General features: G+C 37.2%; 1 protein-coding gene across 9 annotated transcripts in view; it reads left to right on the forward strand.

The window, feature by feature from the left end:
* Window positions 1-16228, forward strand: part of lysmd4 (LysM, putative peptidoglycan-binding, domain containing 4) — a 48553-nt gene that overhangs the window by 479 nt on the left and 31846 nt on the right. For 3 of the 9 annotated variants that reach the window (XM_067390451.1, XM_067390452.1, XM_067390454.1), the window contains exons 2-4: window positions 1534-1823; window positions 3132-3878; window positions 3979-4035. In XM_067390451.1, the coding sequence (XP_067246552.1) occupies window positions 1554-1823; window positions 3132-3707 (846 nt within the window). In that variant the 5' untranslated portion in view covers window positions 1534-1553 and the 3' untranslated portion in view covers window positions 3708-3878; window positions 3979-4035. Of the gene's footprint in view, window positions 1-100; window positions 206-1533; window positions 1824-3131; window positions 3879-3978; window positions 11274-16228 lie in introns of those variants that run through there. The other 6 variants (XM_067390453.1, XM_067390456.1, XM_067390450.1 and 3 more) reach the window with 4 other exon arrangements.

The raw sequence follows: 16228 nt of genomic DNA on the forward strand, positions 1-16228 counted from the left end.
CTAGTGTTGGCTACTGTAACCTTTATAAGTGTTTACTGTACACATACTCCATTTTTCTATTCTTAACAAACCTAAGTTATGTTTTGTTGATTTTTTTTAGTTGTGTTCTGTGAAATGTGAGGGGGAAAACGTTTCAGACAATGTTATTTCATGTAACGGGTGTGTGCAGTCAGATAATAATCAGCTCAACTCTGATTTGCCTGAAGTAAGTAGAAGGCTATAATAATACAATGTTTTGTGATGTTTACATCCTGCAGTATGTTTCTCACTTTATGTTAGAAACTTTTTATTAAAATAAAAACGATTTCTGCCTGCAATGATGAACTGACTGCATTAGACTGCTGTTTCTCTGCAGTGGTTATTAAAATTAAAAGTTGGGTCTTGGTTCTTCAACTACAGGTACTTTTGGTCCTGTAGAAAATAAATTTAATCTTATTCTTAACAACACATGTATCACACCCTTAATATGTTAGTTACTTTCAATTTCTATACACACAAGAATTTTTTTTTTTATGTTTTTAGTCATGACAATTTCCCACATGTCATTTCCAGAGCAATTTAAATAATTTGTTGTGTTTAATAGCATTTTGTATTAAAAAATAACAGTGATGGAAATGCAAATTCTAATTTTATAGTGTTATTACATTTTTATGTATTTATGTACACACAAATAAAATTTTCACAGTCACATCTTTTCATAATATGACATAATTACTGCTTGATTACTGGAAAATTCCTGGAAATGGTGTGCAATAATAGTGTTCTGTTTACAAGTGATTGAGGTTCTGAGAAAGTAAAGATATAAAGTAAAATATAAAAATATAATTAAAATATAAAATACAATTCTTGAAGGTATGGAAAATGTTTCCAGTAAAGTTTTAATGTGACCTTCATTTCATATAACAAAAATTTAAAAAATCTATGTGGCGCAGTTTGAGATGTCTTGGCAAAAGGGAGATTGAGACTCAGTTTGAAGTGCCTTAACAGGTAGAGCTAGACAGCAGTCCTGTCATGTGAGAAAGATCCATTTAGATCCATTCTTATTGATAGATCTGTTTAGATCCACTCTGACAGACAACAACAACAACAAAAATAAAAAACTCCCTGAAACTTCCTAGCTCTTTCATCCAGATAGCAAATTTCTCTGTTTTTACTGTTATTTTTATTCCTTATGTTCCATTTTTATTATTCTTCTTTATGTAAAGCACTTTGAATTACCATTGTGTATGAAATGTGCTATACAAATAAAATTGCCTTGCCTTAGATACATTTCTAATAATAAAAATATAACTTATGATCCATAAAGGGCTGATTTGTTACTCAAGAAATATATATTTTTTAATGATTATCAATGTTGAAAACCTATTTTTGTGGAGACCACAATACTTTTTTTTTTTTTTTTTTTTTTTACATCTTTTTAGCATTGTAAATGTCTTTACTGTCACTCTTGATCATTTTAATGCATCCTTGCTTAATAAAGTGTTAATTTATTTCAAACAAAATGTAAATGTAAGGTCATATTTATTCTTTTAGGAATTTGTCTTGTTGCAGTGATGCGGCGTGGAGATCCTCTCCCTCGAGCCTTTCAGGCTCCTGTGGATGTACATGCCAGTGCGGATGGCCAAGTGTACATGTTCAGACACAGACAAGAAGAACCGGAAGCATCATCTGAGGATGAGGAATTCAATGTCATGGAGCTCCGGCCACGGAGCCGAGAGTCATCTTCACGGGAGAGAGAAAGAGTGGGAGAAATGCTTTTACTAGAACGGGACATTTCCCATGAGGACAATCTCAACAAACTGGCCCTTCAGTATGGATGCAAGGTATTTTGTTTGATTATGTAGGTCCTTCTCATGCTCATTAACATTATATTGTACAGAATTGTGTATGTTGTATGATTTTAGGCCCTTAAAGGATCAATTAACTTCTGAATGAAAATTTCCTGATAATTTACTCACCCCCATGTCATCCAAGATGTTTATGTCTTTCTTTCTTCAGTCGAAAAGAAAGTAAGGTTTTTGAGGAAAACATTCCAGGATTTTTCTCCATATAGTGGACTTTACTGGGCTAGTGCAAGTTGAGCATTTGAGGTTAAAAAGTATACATATATATACAGTACTGTGCAAAAGTCTTTGGTACGTCAGAATTTTTTACCCCCCAAAAAAGGTTTTAAGCCAGTTATTTATATCTTTTGCTGTAGTGTGTAAATAGGAAGTATCCGTTCACATTTCCAAACATTCATTTTGCCATTAATTGTAATAATCCAGTGAGATTTTTGAACACACAAGGAGTCTGACAAAAGCTGGTGCTCACCATCATTGAATCCGTCTGTGATTACATGAAGAAACAGATGAAAGTGAGACAAACTGAATCCAGGAGAGTTTTAGGCACCCTTGTGTTAAAATGCTGTAAAGTGAGGATGTTTTTTAAAAATACTGTTATAAATAGATTTTATTTATCAATTAACTTATATTAACTAAATCAAAACAATATTTTGTGTGACCACCCTTTGCATTTAAAACAGCTCTTGTCCAGGCCACATGGCCACAGTTCTTCTGGATTTGGTTTGTCTCAGTTTCATATGTTTCTTCATGTAATCACAGACGGATTTGATGATGGTGAGCTCTGATCTCCATGTGGATCAGTCTTATTGTGTATTCAAAAATCTTACTGGATTATTACAATTAATGGCAAAATGAATGTTTGGAAATGTGAACGGATATTTCCTATTGACACACTACAGCAAAAGATATAAATTACTGGCTTAAAACCTTTTTTGGGGGGTGAAAATACTGACGTGCCTAAGACTTTTGCACAGTACTGTATACGTCATTTTTTTTTTTTTTTTTAATTATCAATCGTTTCGCTAGTTAAGACCCTTAGTCCTCGCCTGGGATCGTGTAGAGCCCTTTGAAGCTGCACTGAAACTACAATTTGGACCTTGAACCCATTGGTAGCCGTTGAAGTCCACTATTTGGAGAAAAATCCTGCAATGTTTTCCTCAATTTATTTTCGGCCAAAGAAAGACAGACATAAACATCTTGGATGACATGGGGGTGAGTAAATTATCATGGAATTTTAATTCTGAAGTGAACTAATCCTTTAAAAATAATCATTCTTTACGGTTTCAGGTGGCTGACATAAAAAGAGTGAACAACCTTTTTCAAGAGCAGGATATGTATGCACTGAAGTCCATCAAAATCCCTGTTAAGAAGCATAGTCTGTTAACCGAGGCCAACTCTGAGCTCAGGAACCCCCAGCAAAGACCGTCCCATGATGCAGCATTATCAAACAGCACTGAAGCGAGCGTCTCGGGAAGACCTCAGGTGCAGGAGTACACCAATTACCTTAAAGAGGTGGACAGTGACATTGAGCGTCTGATCCAAAGCACAGACCCCTCAGAAGAGGTATTTTCTGGTGATTCCAGAGTATCCAGACGATGGGGATGGAGAAGCCAGCGCTTGCGCAGCTATGGTGCGGACTGGGGGATCCAGTGGTGGAACGCTGTAGTTGCCATGTTACTCATTGGCATTGTCCTACCAATATTCTATGTGGTATATTTTAAAACTCAAGAGAGTGGTGAATCTGTAGTGGACAATGGAGTGGTCAACATATCTGTGCCTACCTCAAACAATACAGGGGTGAGCGTCAGCTCAGTGAACCCTGGGAATATAATCGGAAACCACCTTGAGAAAAAGCAAGTATAACAATGGAAAATAATGATTTGTATGTGTGTGTGTATAGCCTTTGAGATTTGGTTTGATGCCTATAATTTTCTTTGGTACTTTGCAGATAAACTTAGTATTACACGTTGACTACATCTACAAGTCTTTGTAGACACAAATATTATGGTAAATTGATCACCCATAATAAAAAAGGTAAGTTTTAGGTACAAAAGACTAATATTGCACACTATCCCAATTTCTTTTGCCTGTAAAAAGAGCAAACAGCACATCATTCAAAATTTGTGTTCCACAGAAACAAGTTTGGAGCGACATGAGGGTGAGCATATGATGACAGAAGTTTTCATTTTAGGTGAACTATGCCTTTAATTTCATTTGCATGAAGGTACATTTAAAGAGACAATTTACAGATGAGATTATAAACTGAGTGTTAGTCTGCTTGCACTTTACACTCGAAGCATTGAAACTGTTGTTATTGGTTTCATGGGTGCTTTTATTTAAATGAATTATGAAATTGTTATAACAGTTTTTCTTTGTGGAGAAAGAAAAGGAAAAAAAAAACTCATTATGAAACATATCTTAGCTTTTCTCATAAAATTGATCATACTGTTGTGGTCATGTCTTTGTATATCAATGCTTGATGAAATTAATGCAACGAAGGAAAAGCAAAAAGGTTAAATTGTGACTGAATGGTATTTTATGCTAACTCAAATTTGTATCTATTTCTTTGTTTTAATTTTTTCAGAACACTATTGCCAAATTGTTTTTCTTTTCTTTCTTTTTTTTTCATATGGAAAGGCACTATAGTGCCAGCAGTGCCAAAGAATGGATGTGTGTTAAATAACTATTTGTTCAGTCATTAGAAGTGCAATAAAACCAAGAACTAAGCTCATGGGCAGATAGATACATTTTAACCTTTGAGTTGCGGTATTAAAACTTTCGAATCGGAGTAGGCCTACTGATTTTTCTTACAGATGTGTATTGCATGGGGATGGCCAGTGGGCGAGTGAATTAAACATTTTCAAATAAAACAAAAACGGAAAAGTTTTGTATTGAATTAATGGTCTGAAAGCTGAAGGTAAAGTATGCTATTGCCTACATATGGTTGAATAGGGAAAAATGTGTCTTCAAATGGCATCTGTAATTCAGCCGTGGCGTGGAGCTCCTCTGTCATTTACCAATAAGGAAACAATTTAAAATGTTCCTCATGACAGGAAAACATGGGCCTGAGCAGATTTTCAATCATTTTTTGGTAACACTTTACAATAAGGTTCATTAGTTAACATGAACTAATAATGAACTGCACTTCTACAGCATCAACATACTAATACATTATTAAAACCAAGAGTTGTATTTGTTAACATTAGTTAATGCACTGTGAAGTAGCTAACAAACTATAAACAGCTGTATTTTTATTAACTAATGTTAACAAAGATGAATAAATATAGTAATAAATGTATTGCTCATGGTTAGTTCATGTTAGGTAAAACATTAACTAATGTTAACAAATGAACCTTATTATAAAGAGTTAACCATTTTCTCTCCAATCGTGTCACCAAAAGCAGCCTATAGGCCTAATGTTTCAAGTATCTTGAATTTTGAGTGTCTGATGTCTTATATTAATAAGCTGTACAAACCCAATATACACAGTGTTTAAACTTTTCAGTTATTTGTTACTGTCGACACCATTTAGAGGAAAAGTACTTGCGCAGCGTTAGGTCTAGGTTTACCATTATTTACAGATACCTTCGACTGGAGCCTACATTTGCGTGGTATTCTCAAGATGATGTTATTGTATTGATACACGTAGTAGTTCTTATACAAAGCTCCAATAAAGAAAAGTGTTGCCGAGACTGAGATTGTTGAACAGATTCTCCCAGAGCGTCCACAGTGCGCTAAAAATGCGGATTAGACAGACGAGGACAAGGTCATTCTATTTGAATGTACGTCAATAGAGATGTCTCTGCGTCTAGTAACATTCTTTTGTGTGCCTGGGTGCCGATCTTCAACATGTTCTGCATTACATTCATTCTGGAGCGAGTTATATTTGGAGTCTTCTTTTAAAGAAATAGCTGTTTTATGTGAGGAGTCACGGACAGTTTTTGAGTTTGTGCTACTGGCGACTAACAACGAACTCTTGCTTTTATACACTTGTGTACTGTATGTTCATTTTTTGTTCTTGTTGTGTGTTCGTCGTCTTTATGTTTCACTAAGCTTTATTTTGCTTCGCTTTTGTTTTGCTATGATAAAGAGACATCCACTCTTGCATTGCGCATTTGTGCATTTTGGGGGCGGAGCAAAGAAGGGAGGGGTGTGTTTTTTTGGGTTGATTTCAAATATACTGTTCAACTGATTCTCAGGAATCACTTACTGCACCTTTAAATTAATCTGATTCTTTCTTTCTTTTTTTTATTTTTATTTTATTTTTTTTACATTTTTCAAAATGTTTTTTACTTGTTTTAGAGGAACTGGCTTATCATGTTTGGGCCTTATCTAGCAGGCAATAGGCCACCAACAAATTGTCTCTACCCACAGCAGCTATTTTTCCGTACACCATGTGTTTCCAGTCTTTTTGCACTTCTGTTCCAAGTCTTCTTTCAGTGTCCTGTTTTCTTTCTCTTTCCACATTTGTGTGTACAACACAATAATAGAGTTAGTATTATTGAGATAATTGAGATATCAATAATTTGTTTTTATTTATATATTTGCCATTTTACAATTTCTTTTTAAAATTGTAGAAATTTTTGTCATCTTTATAAGTTTTTATCATGTCTGTTATATATATATATTTTTTTAGTTCATCAAGTTGATGAAACAAAATGTTGCCATTGCAACTAGCTGGGGAAAAAAAATTTTTTTTTTTTATTTCAAGTAATGATTTTTTTTGGTGTGTACCTACTGATTGTTCACTATTTACCCACTAAAAATAATGTTGAAATTATATTCTATACATTTTTTTCCTCAAATTTGCCTAAATACTCGTTTTTTTCAGTAATAGGTTATGGCGGGATTAAACAATTCTATTTTTGTTCATATATAGAAAACTTAAGGCAGATAATATCCAGTGTTAGGAGTAACGCATTAACATCAGTTATGTAATCAGATTACTTTTTTCAAGTAACTAGTAAAGTAAAGAGTTACTTTTAAATTTACAACAAAATATCTGAATTACTTTTAAGTAACGCAAGTTACTTTGTTTTCCAATATATTGACTCACAGCTGTCCCCATGTTGAGAGAAATGGGGAGTAAGTGCAGAGGTGTTGTGTGTGAACATGATGGTTATTCTAGAGTAGTTTTAGATTAAATGTGAGCATACATTTACTCATCTCTTCTCCTGCATCCTGTTCTTCTGTATTCCAGAATGGCAGCACAGCTGAAAGGTTTGTTTGTTTGAGCTGCACTCTCTACTTTATAGGTGTGAATTTGTATTTCCTTCAGCCTGAGGCTTATTCATTTCACTTTTGTTGTGAAAGTACTTTTACATTTGCCAAAAATATAACTTTTTTGTTGTTATAAACACAAACGCAAAAAAGTAATAAAGAAAAAATAACGCAAAAGTAATGTAATGCATTATTATTTTCCATAAAATGTAACTAAGTAACACAGTATTGTAAAGCATTAATTTTAAAAGTAACTTTCCCCAACACTGGTATATCGAATACGAAAAAAAATGTTTATTAGTTCAAATGTGCTACTTTATTGAAATATCAATACCGAAACAGTCAACGTGGGTTTGATTTTATAGTGTTAAAAATCAAAAGAACAGGAAGAAAGGAAAAAAACGGTATTGTTAGCGTTTGTTCAACAGCTGTTTAGACTCAGTCCCATGTGATCTCACAACCTGAAAGCTTCATCTTACAGGCACAGCTCACAGAAACAGATTCTGCTGTGATCCTGCTCCAGGCCCCACAGCTTTGGCCCTGTGCCTTCTCTCCGTCTGTGTCTCGGCTGCTGCAGCACAGACTGGGGTTGAGGAGGACCACCCCTTTCTTTGTCTGCAAACCCAAACCGCAGTTATTACGCAAACCTTAACACTCCCAGAGCAAGTTCTGATGTGATCTGTTTGATTTCTGCATTATCTCAGATTTAGGAATATTATCTCAAATTTTGAATGCTGGTTAGACTTACAGTATAATACAGACAGACTTGTGCTGAGAAGAACCTCCCTTTGTGTTTATTCTGAGTGTTTTACAGTCCTGAAAGAATCTGTAAATCTATTAAAAACATGCATACACTCTTATCCATGAAGAAACTTTAACATCCATGGAATAAAAAGCTTCTTTATAGAGGAAAAAGTTTCTTTAGATTATTAAAAAATTGTCCTTTTTTGGAACCTTTATATTTAAAAGTCTAGAATGTTTCATTGGCATAGATAAACTCACATCAGGCCTATGCGAGATCTTGTTTTGAAGGGTCCGAAATAGGATCAAGTAGCCGTTTGTGTGTGTTGTGTTGTGCTTTGTTTTCTTATGGTCGATTTTGTGTACTTGTTGGTCAAATCACTCAATCTGAAGCATCTGCATTGAGTAAAAACAGTGAAGAGATTCAAGCTCTGTGGCTTTAAAGACTTTGCTCACTTGTGCGGTTGGCAGAATGCCGTGTGGCCACAAAACAGCCCTAATCCTTTTTCCAAGGAGCTTTCAACACTCATCTTTCTGGCAGTTTTGCCTCAAACTCCTTCGTTTGCATATAGTTTGATGGTTTAGTGCGATGTCCACCAGAGGGCAGCCTTATCCTAAAGTTGCAGATAAATGAAAGCATTCCATGTACTGTAGATTGTTATTTACAGTACGCCTTAGGTATTGCTTTCATTTGTCCCTTGAAACTTTCTTGCACAATTTCAGGCTTAGTTCATGGGAATGCATACATATAGGTTATATAAACATATATATGCATACATATGTATTACGTTAATCACAGCTCATGTTGCATATGATGTTGATTTAATTCAGGTGTTTATTTATCATAATTTACTATGCATGTATGTGTGTTGGATAAGCATGGTTACGACGGGCGCTGGAGAGAATAGGGGGTTTTCTTCTCCCTGGGGGATTGAGCAGACACAGGGTAATTTGTAGTGAAATTTCCAGCAGGGTTCGTTTTGCAGGTGTCTGAGAGCACAGGGCGTGGTGAGGAATGAGAGAAGCAATTTGCTGTCTGAAGGCTGTGAATATGAGCATTGTTGCACAGCAGCAGGTTGGGTCGTGAGGCAATGGGCTTTGAGATCAGGGGCAATTTCATAGCTGGAAAGGTGGCAGAGTGAGAGATCAAAACATGAGAGTGATCCTTTGAGGCATCTCTGCAGACAAAGAGAGAGAAAAAAAAAAAAAAAATAGGGTACGATATGTGACTGAACATGGATGATTTGTTGAATTTGAAATTTATGGTTTGAAATTATATTATGTTTGAAATTCCATATTTGTTTATATGACATTCTTATGATTAATGAGATTATGAGATACTGTATTAAATATTGATATGAGAAAATAATACATTTCTTTTGTATGAGCACCTGAGGAAAAAAAAAATGCTTTTTTATGTTTATTCATTTTTTTTTAAATTCATTTGTATTATATTTATGGTCATGTTTTTTTTGAATACTTCACCTAAAAATAAAAATCTTGCCATCTTTTACTCATATATATTTTTTTGTTTATATTTACTCATACATATATATTACTAATATATATTTTTATTTTCTCGTATATATTTAGCCCTTGATACGCATCCACTTTCACTGGAACTTCTGTTTTTGTGTTCCACAAAATAAATCTTACAGGTTTGGAGTGATGTGAACTATCCCTTTAAGTCAGTACTATTAAAGAGCACCAGGGGCCCGGGGTCCACTAAGGCAGTAGCTGCCAAACTGGGGAACATGCACCCTAAGGGGGGCACGGCAAATCTTGGGATAGTGTACAGTCAGCAGATTATTATGCAAAAGAAACCTCTTCAGGGTGATAAAAAACCCAACTGCAAATTTATCCCGATATTATGTGGCTCCATGCCACATAAGTAAATAACTGAACACAAAAATTATAGCTGACATATTTTATTACCTCAAGATCTCTGAGTACCCACTTGAGTGGTCTGTTATCAGGTTGTTGTTGTGGAATACAGCTAGATGGCGCAATTTAAGAATCAGCTGTTCAAAAATATGAATGAATTTTGCGCTAAGTATGTGCACGTTTGTGAAAGGACTGCCAGTGCCAGGTAAAAGTAAATAAAAGTAAAGCAATGAATCTACTTCTACAAATATCACAACTACCAAAACAACATGTATACACCAGACACAAGTGGCGCCACACAATGCGTCAAAAGCAAATATAACCCATTGTAATCATTGATGCTCATATTAGTGCTCATGGTGATGATCATGGATTTGTAACATTTGCATTGTCATGTCAAGTAGACAGTCTCAAGTTGTTGCAGCATGGTGTTGCGGTTAGATACAGTTGATAGTTCACCCAAAAATTAAAATTCTGTCGTCGCTTACTCACCCTTAAGTTGTTCCAAACCTGTTTGAGTTTCTTTGTTCTGTTGAACACAAAAGAAGATGTTTTAAAGAGGACCTATGATGCCCATTTACAAGATGTAATTTAATGTAAGTCTCTTGTGTCCCCAGAATGTGTCTGTGAAGTTTCAGCTCAAAATACCCCACAGATCATTTATTACAGCTTGTCAAATTATTTACATAGTTTATGTAAAATATTACATAAATTGCCCCTATTTGGGTGTGAGCAAAAACACAGCGTTTTTTTGTGTGTCCCTTTAAATGCATATGAGCTGCTGCTCCCAGACTGCTTTCCAGAAGAGGGTGGAGCTTTAACAGCTCACGATTCGGTTGCTTAACAAAGCTGGAGAATCTCACGCAGCCAAAATGACGATTGTCAGTAACGTTGTTCAGCCTTACATTGTTCAAACCGGAGTCAGATACTGTTGGAGAGATTCAGGAAGACATTACAACTTTTAGAATGTATCTGAATGGTTAGTGGATACATTTATAGTTGCAGTGGAGTTGATTCAACTCATTGACTAGCATGTGCCGTCATGTTAATCTTTTGTGCAAATCCAGCATTGAATTGACCCTTGTTTAATGATTGTAAAATGATGGCATGGTAACAACACTCTACTACAACAACTGTTCCTCTTCTCTAAAGCAGCCAAACATGGCCTCACCCCCTTTGTTGCATGTTCTCAGGGGCGGGGTTTATGTAAACTTTAGGGTTAGTGATGTACTAACCCAGGAAGAAGCTCGTTGTAGTCCTTACCAGCCATTTGTTGTCTGTATAATTCATAAACACATCTTCATTCTTTATAAATCTCTCCAACAGTGTGTAATGTTAGCTTTAGCCCGTTAGCTGCAACCTATAGCTACTATCAAACTCATTCAGAATCAAATGTAAACATCCAAATAAATACTATACTCACAGGAATCGATGTATGCATGCAGTATGCATGACGAACATCTTGTAAAGATCCATTTGAGGGTTATATTAGCTGTGTGAACTTTGTAAATGCACTGTATTACAGTCGAGAGCTCAGAGGGGGCAGGGAGCGCGCGATTTAAAGGGGCCACAGCATGAATCGGTGCATAGTTAATGATGCCCCAAAACAGGCAGTTAAAAAAATTAATTAAAAAAAAATCTATGGGGTATTTTGAGCTGAAACTTCACAGACACATTCAGGGGACACCTTAGACTTATATTACATCTTGTAAAAAAAACGGTTCAGCGGTGGGTAATGAAGATCACAGTGTGTTGTGGGCGTCAAAATATTAGCTTCTGACAGTATGAAGCCAAACAAGTTAAGAATGCCACTGAGATACTCGGTATTGGCACCACAAGGGGGCCTGTCCACTTCGGTCACTGCCCCCCTTACCTCTTCTTCATTAACCAAACATTTCTTGGCCTAATTGTGGGGGCCTTCGAATAACGTTAGACAACACAGGGCCATTTAGTGAAAAAGGTTAAGAAACACTGCTTTAAGTCTAAATCACCTTTTCTCTCTAAGCTTTAAGTTCCTGTAGAAATATATGCACACACTCGCACACAATAAACCCAAAACACGCAATTTGTTTGGTGCTTTGTTTTAGTAACTGAAATGCTTATGTAGACATGAGAATCATCGAGAGTCAGGAACGAAGGTCATATCATCAGAAACACAAGCGTGCAGTTGGCAGTTTTATTCCAAGAGGAATTATGGTAATCTCTGAGGCTTTGGTGCTGATTCAAATAGCAGTTCAACTCTTTAAATCCCCTGCCAAAAGTCTCCTACATGGCTTAGGTCATACCAGAGGAAAGAGAACTGTGAGGAAACACACGTGGATCAAGGCGAGAAATAGGGTAGTTTAATTCTCTTTAGAAAATATGCATTCTTGGCAACATTTTCCATCTTTTTCTCTTCTAACTGCTATTAATAGGATGGTGCATTGCAATATGTCTGAAGAAAAGACCTGAATAAGCTTTAAAATGCAATAAGTAAGGTGTGAAGAGAAGAAAACCACAGCAAAGCTTACACTCGCGTGTGTGTGGTCAGACATGTGTTACTCTTTCGGGTGATTTTTGCTGTGATGGTGAGCATCTCTTTCTCAGTGTCTCTTGGGAATTTTTTTTATGGAAAATCAGCAGAAGACACAGCTGGCCGAAGAATGTGATGTGCTGTCAGTCAAGCCCGGGCTCCTGTGTGGGTGGGAGTTTTTCTTACTCCCCCACTGTGGGGGGAACCAATGGCATGGCACCTGTTTTACATTCCTCCATGAGGCCTTGGGTTCTGGAAAGCTGGGGCTGATTCCAGCAAAAGCTGCTCAGGCATGGCATATGGAATAAAACAGTCAATCTGTGCAGCAAATATCTTTGCAGTCACGTCTCCTGTGTATTCTTTGTGACAAATGTAGACAATGCTCTTGAACTAATAACATTATTATACAACAGTTCAAATCTGATTGGCTGAGCAGCATTCTGATGTTTAGTCCAGCAGCACTAAGACTCTTTGTATAATTTGGCTGGTCTACTAGGGGAATAATAATACAGTACACAAAATGACTGTTTGGTACGCTCCCTGGTTTTGAAGTCACGGTTCGGTATGTTTTCAGAAAATAATTTTCGATACAAATACCTGTTCCAGACCAAAGTTTTTGAGTGGTGCCGAATAGAAGTGGGGCCAGTCATATCAATTACCGTTATGTGTCTGATGTTGTAGAAAGCGATACATAAAACGCATTACCATTCTGATATGTCAACTTGTAGATGAGGCTGTATTATTCACTCTTCCACTTCTTCTTCTGAAACTGTTTCTGGTTCAAATATGGCTGAATTAAAACAACATTTCCACATATTTCTACTTCCATACAGACCATCTGCTTTGCACACTGATCAGTCTGCCAGAGATGGTCTTATTTTTGGGAGATATGAGGCTCTACAATGGCTCTACTATTGGAAAAAGCCTAACTGCTAACTTTAATTAGATTACAGTTGTGCAACAGTCAATCACTGTTTGCAGATACCATAGAAATGAAAGAGTATAGAGCCCTAAACTGAGTCATACATATTGCGCAATTGTCTTGGTGTGTTCAACAACAAATTTGCCCTAGAACGTTCTTTCACAAGATGTAATATAAGTCTAAGGTGTCCCCTGAATGTGTCTGTGAAGTTTCAGCTCAAAATACCCCATAGATTTTTTGTAATTAATTTTTTTAACTGCCTATTTTGGCGCATCATTAACTATGCACCGATTCAGGCTGCGGCCCCTTTAAATCACGCACTCCCTGCCCCCCCGAGCTCTCGACTATAAAACAGTGCATAAAAAAAGTTCACACAGCTAATATAAACCTCAAATGGATCTTTACAAGATATTCGTCATGCATGTTGCATGCATGCTTCGGATCATGTGAGTACAGTATTTATTTGGATGTTTACATTTGATTCTGAATGAGTTTGATGGTGCTCCGTGGCTAAAGCTAACATTACACACTGTTGGAGAGATTTATAAAGAATGAAGTTGTGTTTATGAATTATACAGACTGCAAGTGTTTAAAATGAAAATAGCGACGGCTCTCTTATCTCTGTGAATACAGTAAGAAACGATGGTAACTTTAACCACATTTAACAGTACATTAGCAACATGCTAACGCAACATTTAGAAAGACAATTCACAAATATCACTAAAAATATCATGTAATCATGGATCATGTCAGTTATTATTGCTCCATCTGCCAGTTTTCACTATTGTTCTTGCTTGCTTTCTAGTCTGATGATTCAGCTCTGCACAGATCCAGACGTTAATACTGGCTGCCCTTGTGTAATGCCTTGAACATGAGCTGGCATATGCAAATATTGGGGGCTTACATATTAATGATACCGACTGTTACGTAACAGTCGGTTTTATGTTGAGATTCGCCTGTTCTTTGGAGGTCTTTTAAACAAATGAGATTTACATAAGAAGGAAGAAACAATGGATTTTGAAACTCAGTGTATGTCTGTTCCATGTACTGAACTCGTTATTCAACTATGCCAAGGTAAATTCAATTTTTGATTCTAGGGCACCTTTAATTATTTGCGCGAGTAGATTACATGCAAAGTCAATGCAAAGACGTGAATGGATGCGAATTCGCACCGGATTATGCAAATTATGTGAAGTGGGAGAAATCGATTGCTGCAAACGCGCTGTATTTGCCTCAATCGCGTCTTCCATGCAAGTTGAAAAAATTCAACTTAAGTGGAAAATTTGCATGGTGCATTGTCGCGCAAGCCAATCAGCGAAGAGTTACACTTATGTAAGTTATAAGTTATACATATACAGTTATGTTACACTCACCCCCCTAAACCTCACTCCCATCCGGGTCACGGCACTAGTGTAGCCCCTCCACATGGGAGTCAGATAAGGAGGCTAAAGGCTGCAACCCCCATTCGAATCCGGGTCACGGCACCAATGTCACCCCTCTACCCAGGTCCTACTCACCCCACTCTGCACGGGCCTCAAACCTGGGTGTCCGGCGTGGGAGTCGGACGCTCTAACAAGGAGGCTAAAGGCTGCAACCTCTAGCGTCAGTCACTAGAGCATATCTTGAGATCAGTGGAGTGAGGTTTACTTGCACAGCCACGACTAGCTGGCCTCCATTACATCAGCATAACAATTAATAAAATGACTACATATCAGATTGTGTTTTACTAACATCTACACCTACCCCAACCCTAAACCTACCCTTACAATAATGCAAATACAGTAATTAAATGACACAATATTGATGTACGCATGCCCAGTGGCCATTGCTGTAGCTAGCTCCACTAGTGGAGGTGACATATTTCCTGTTATTCGCACAAGTGATGTGAAAAACAAGTAGGAATCCCACACGTAAACTAGAGCGAATAGTGCTCTTTTAATCTAGAGTGAGTAATGTGTACGGCAAAAGCGAAGCAAATATTTGCATTGCGTTACTCGCTCTAGATTACTTGTGGGATTACTTATTTTTCGCATCAATTGCGTGAATAAAACCGTGTGATGAGGAGTGTCTTCGCGCACATCAAAATCAACAACATTAATAACAACATTTCTTTCTGCCATTTTTCTGTCATCAACCATGTTGGAGATAAGTGCTATTCCTGCTCTGTACCTGTTGTGGAAGCCAAATGCCGAGGTGTCTGGGTTCACAGCACCATCCAGAGGCCTGCACAACTCTGTGAATTTCACTGTCTTCTCCAGGAACTGCGCCTAGATGACAGCTCCTTCCGGCGCTTCTTGAGGATGTCAAGACGTGTCAATAATCTCTTCGCTGATTGGCTTGCGCAATTGACGTCATGCAAATTCCCCGCTCTAGTTGAATTTTTTTCAATTTGCGCAGAAGATACAATTGAGGCAAATATTGTGCGTTTGACAACAACAATAACAACATTTCTTTCTGCCATTTTTCTGTCATCAACCGTGTTGGAGATCAACCATGTTGGAGAAGTCCCAAATACGCCAGAAAGCCAAATGCCGAGGTGTCTGGGCTCACAGCACCATCCAGAGGCCCCGCACAATTTCAATATCTTCTCCAGGAACTGCGCCTAGATGACAGCCACTTCCAGCGGTTGCAGGCTTGCCTTCAAGTGGCTTTGGGTGTGCGCAGCGCCACTTCAGGTTGAACTCATCTATCTCTTTGTTGTGTTTAATGCTCTGTTGATGACACAAGACACATGTTCACTTCATTAGGTGCTCTTGAAGCCATTCAGCAGAGGTGACATCCTCACAGATTTAATCCACAGGTGTAGAGAAGGACATCAGACAATAACGCTGTAAGAAGTGGATTTAAACAGCGAAGGTCTTTATCTACAACAGACAGGTTTTTTGTCTGCAGGCTTGGATTCAAATGGAATTCAGCTTACTTGCAAATCCTCGCCAAGGGCACTGCGTAACTTTGCATTGTTGTAGAAGTAGGTGTTTGATAATTGTTAAAAAGATGACCGTAACTTATGCATGAAGTCCATACAAATTTAGGTGAGCCTGAAGCCTTGCTCATATATTGTGTACAAAAGCCCATTCAAGCAATAAAATCCCTAGTGGCTTTTAC

The sequence above is a fragment of the Chanodichthys erythropterus genome, chromosome 7 (genome assembly GCF_024489055.1).
Source record: "Chanodichthys erythropterus isolate Z2021 chromosome 7, ASM2448905v1, whole genome shotgun sequence".
Taxonomy (NCBI): Eukaryota; Metazoa; Chordata; class Actinopteri; order Cypriniformes; family Xenocyprididae; genus Chanodichthys; species Chanodichthys erythropterus.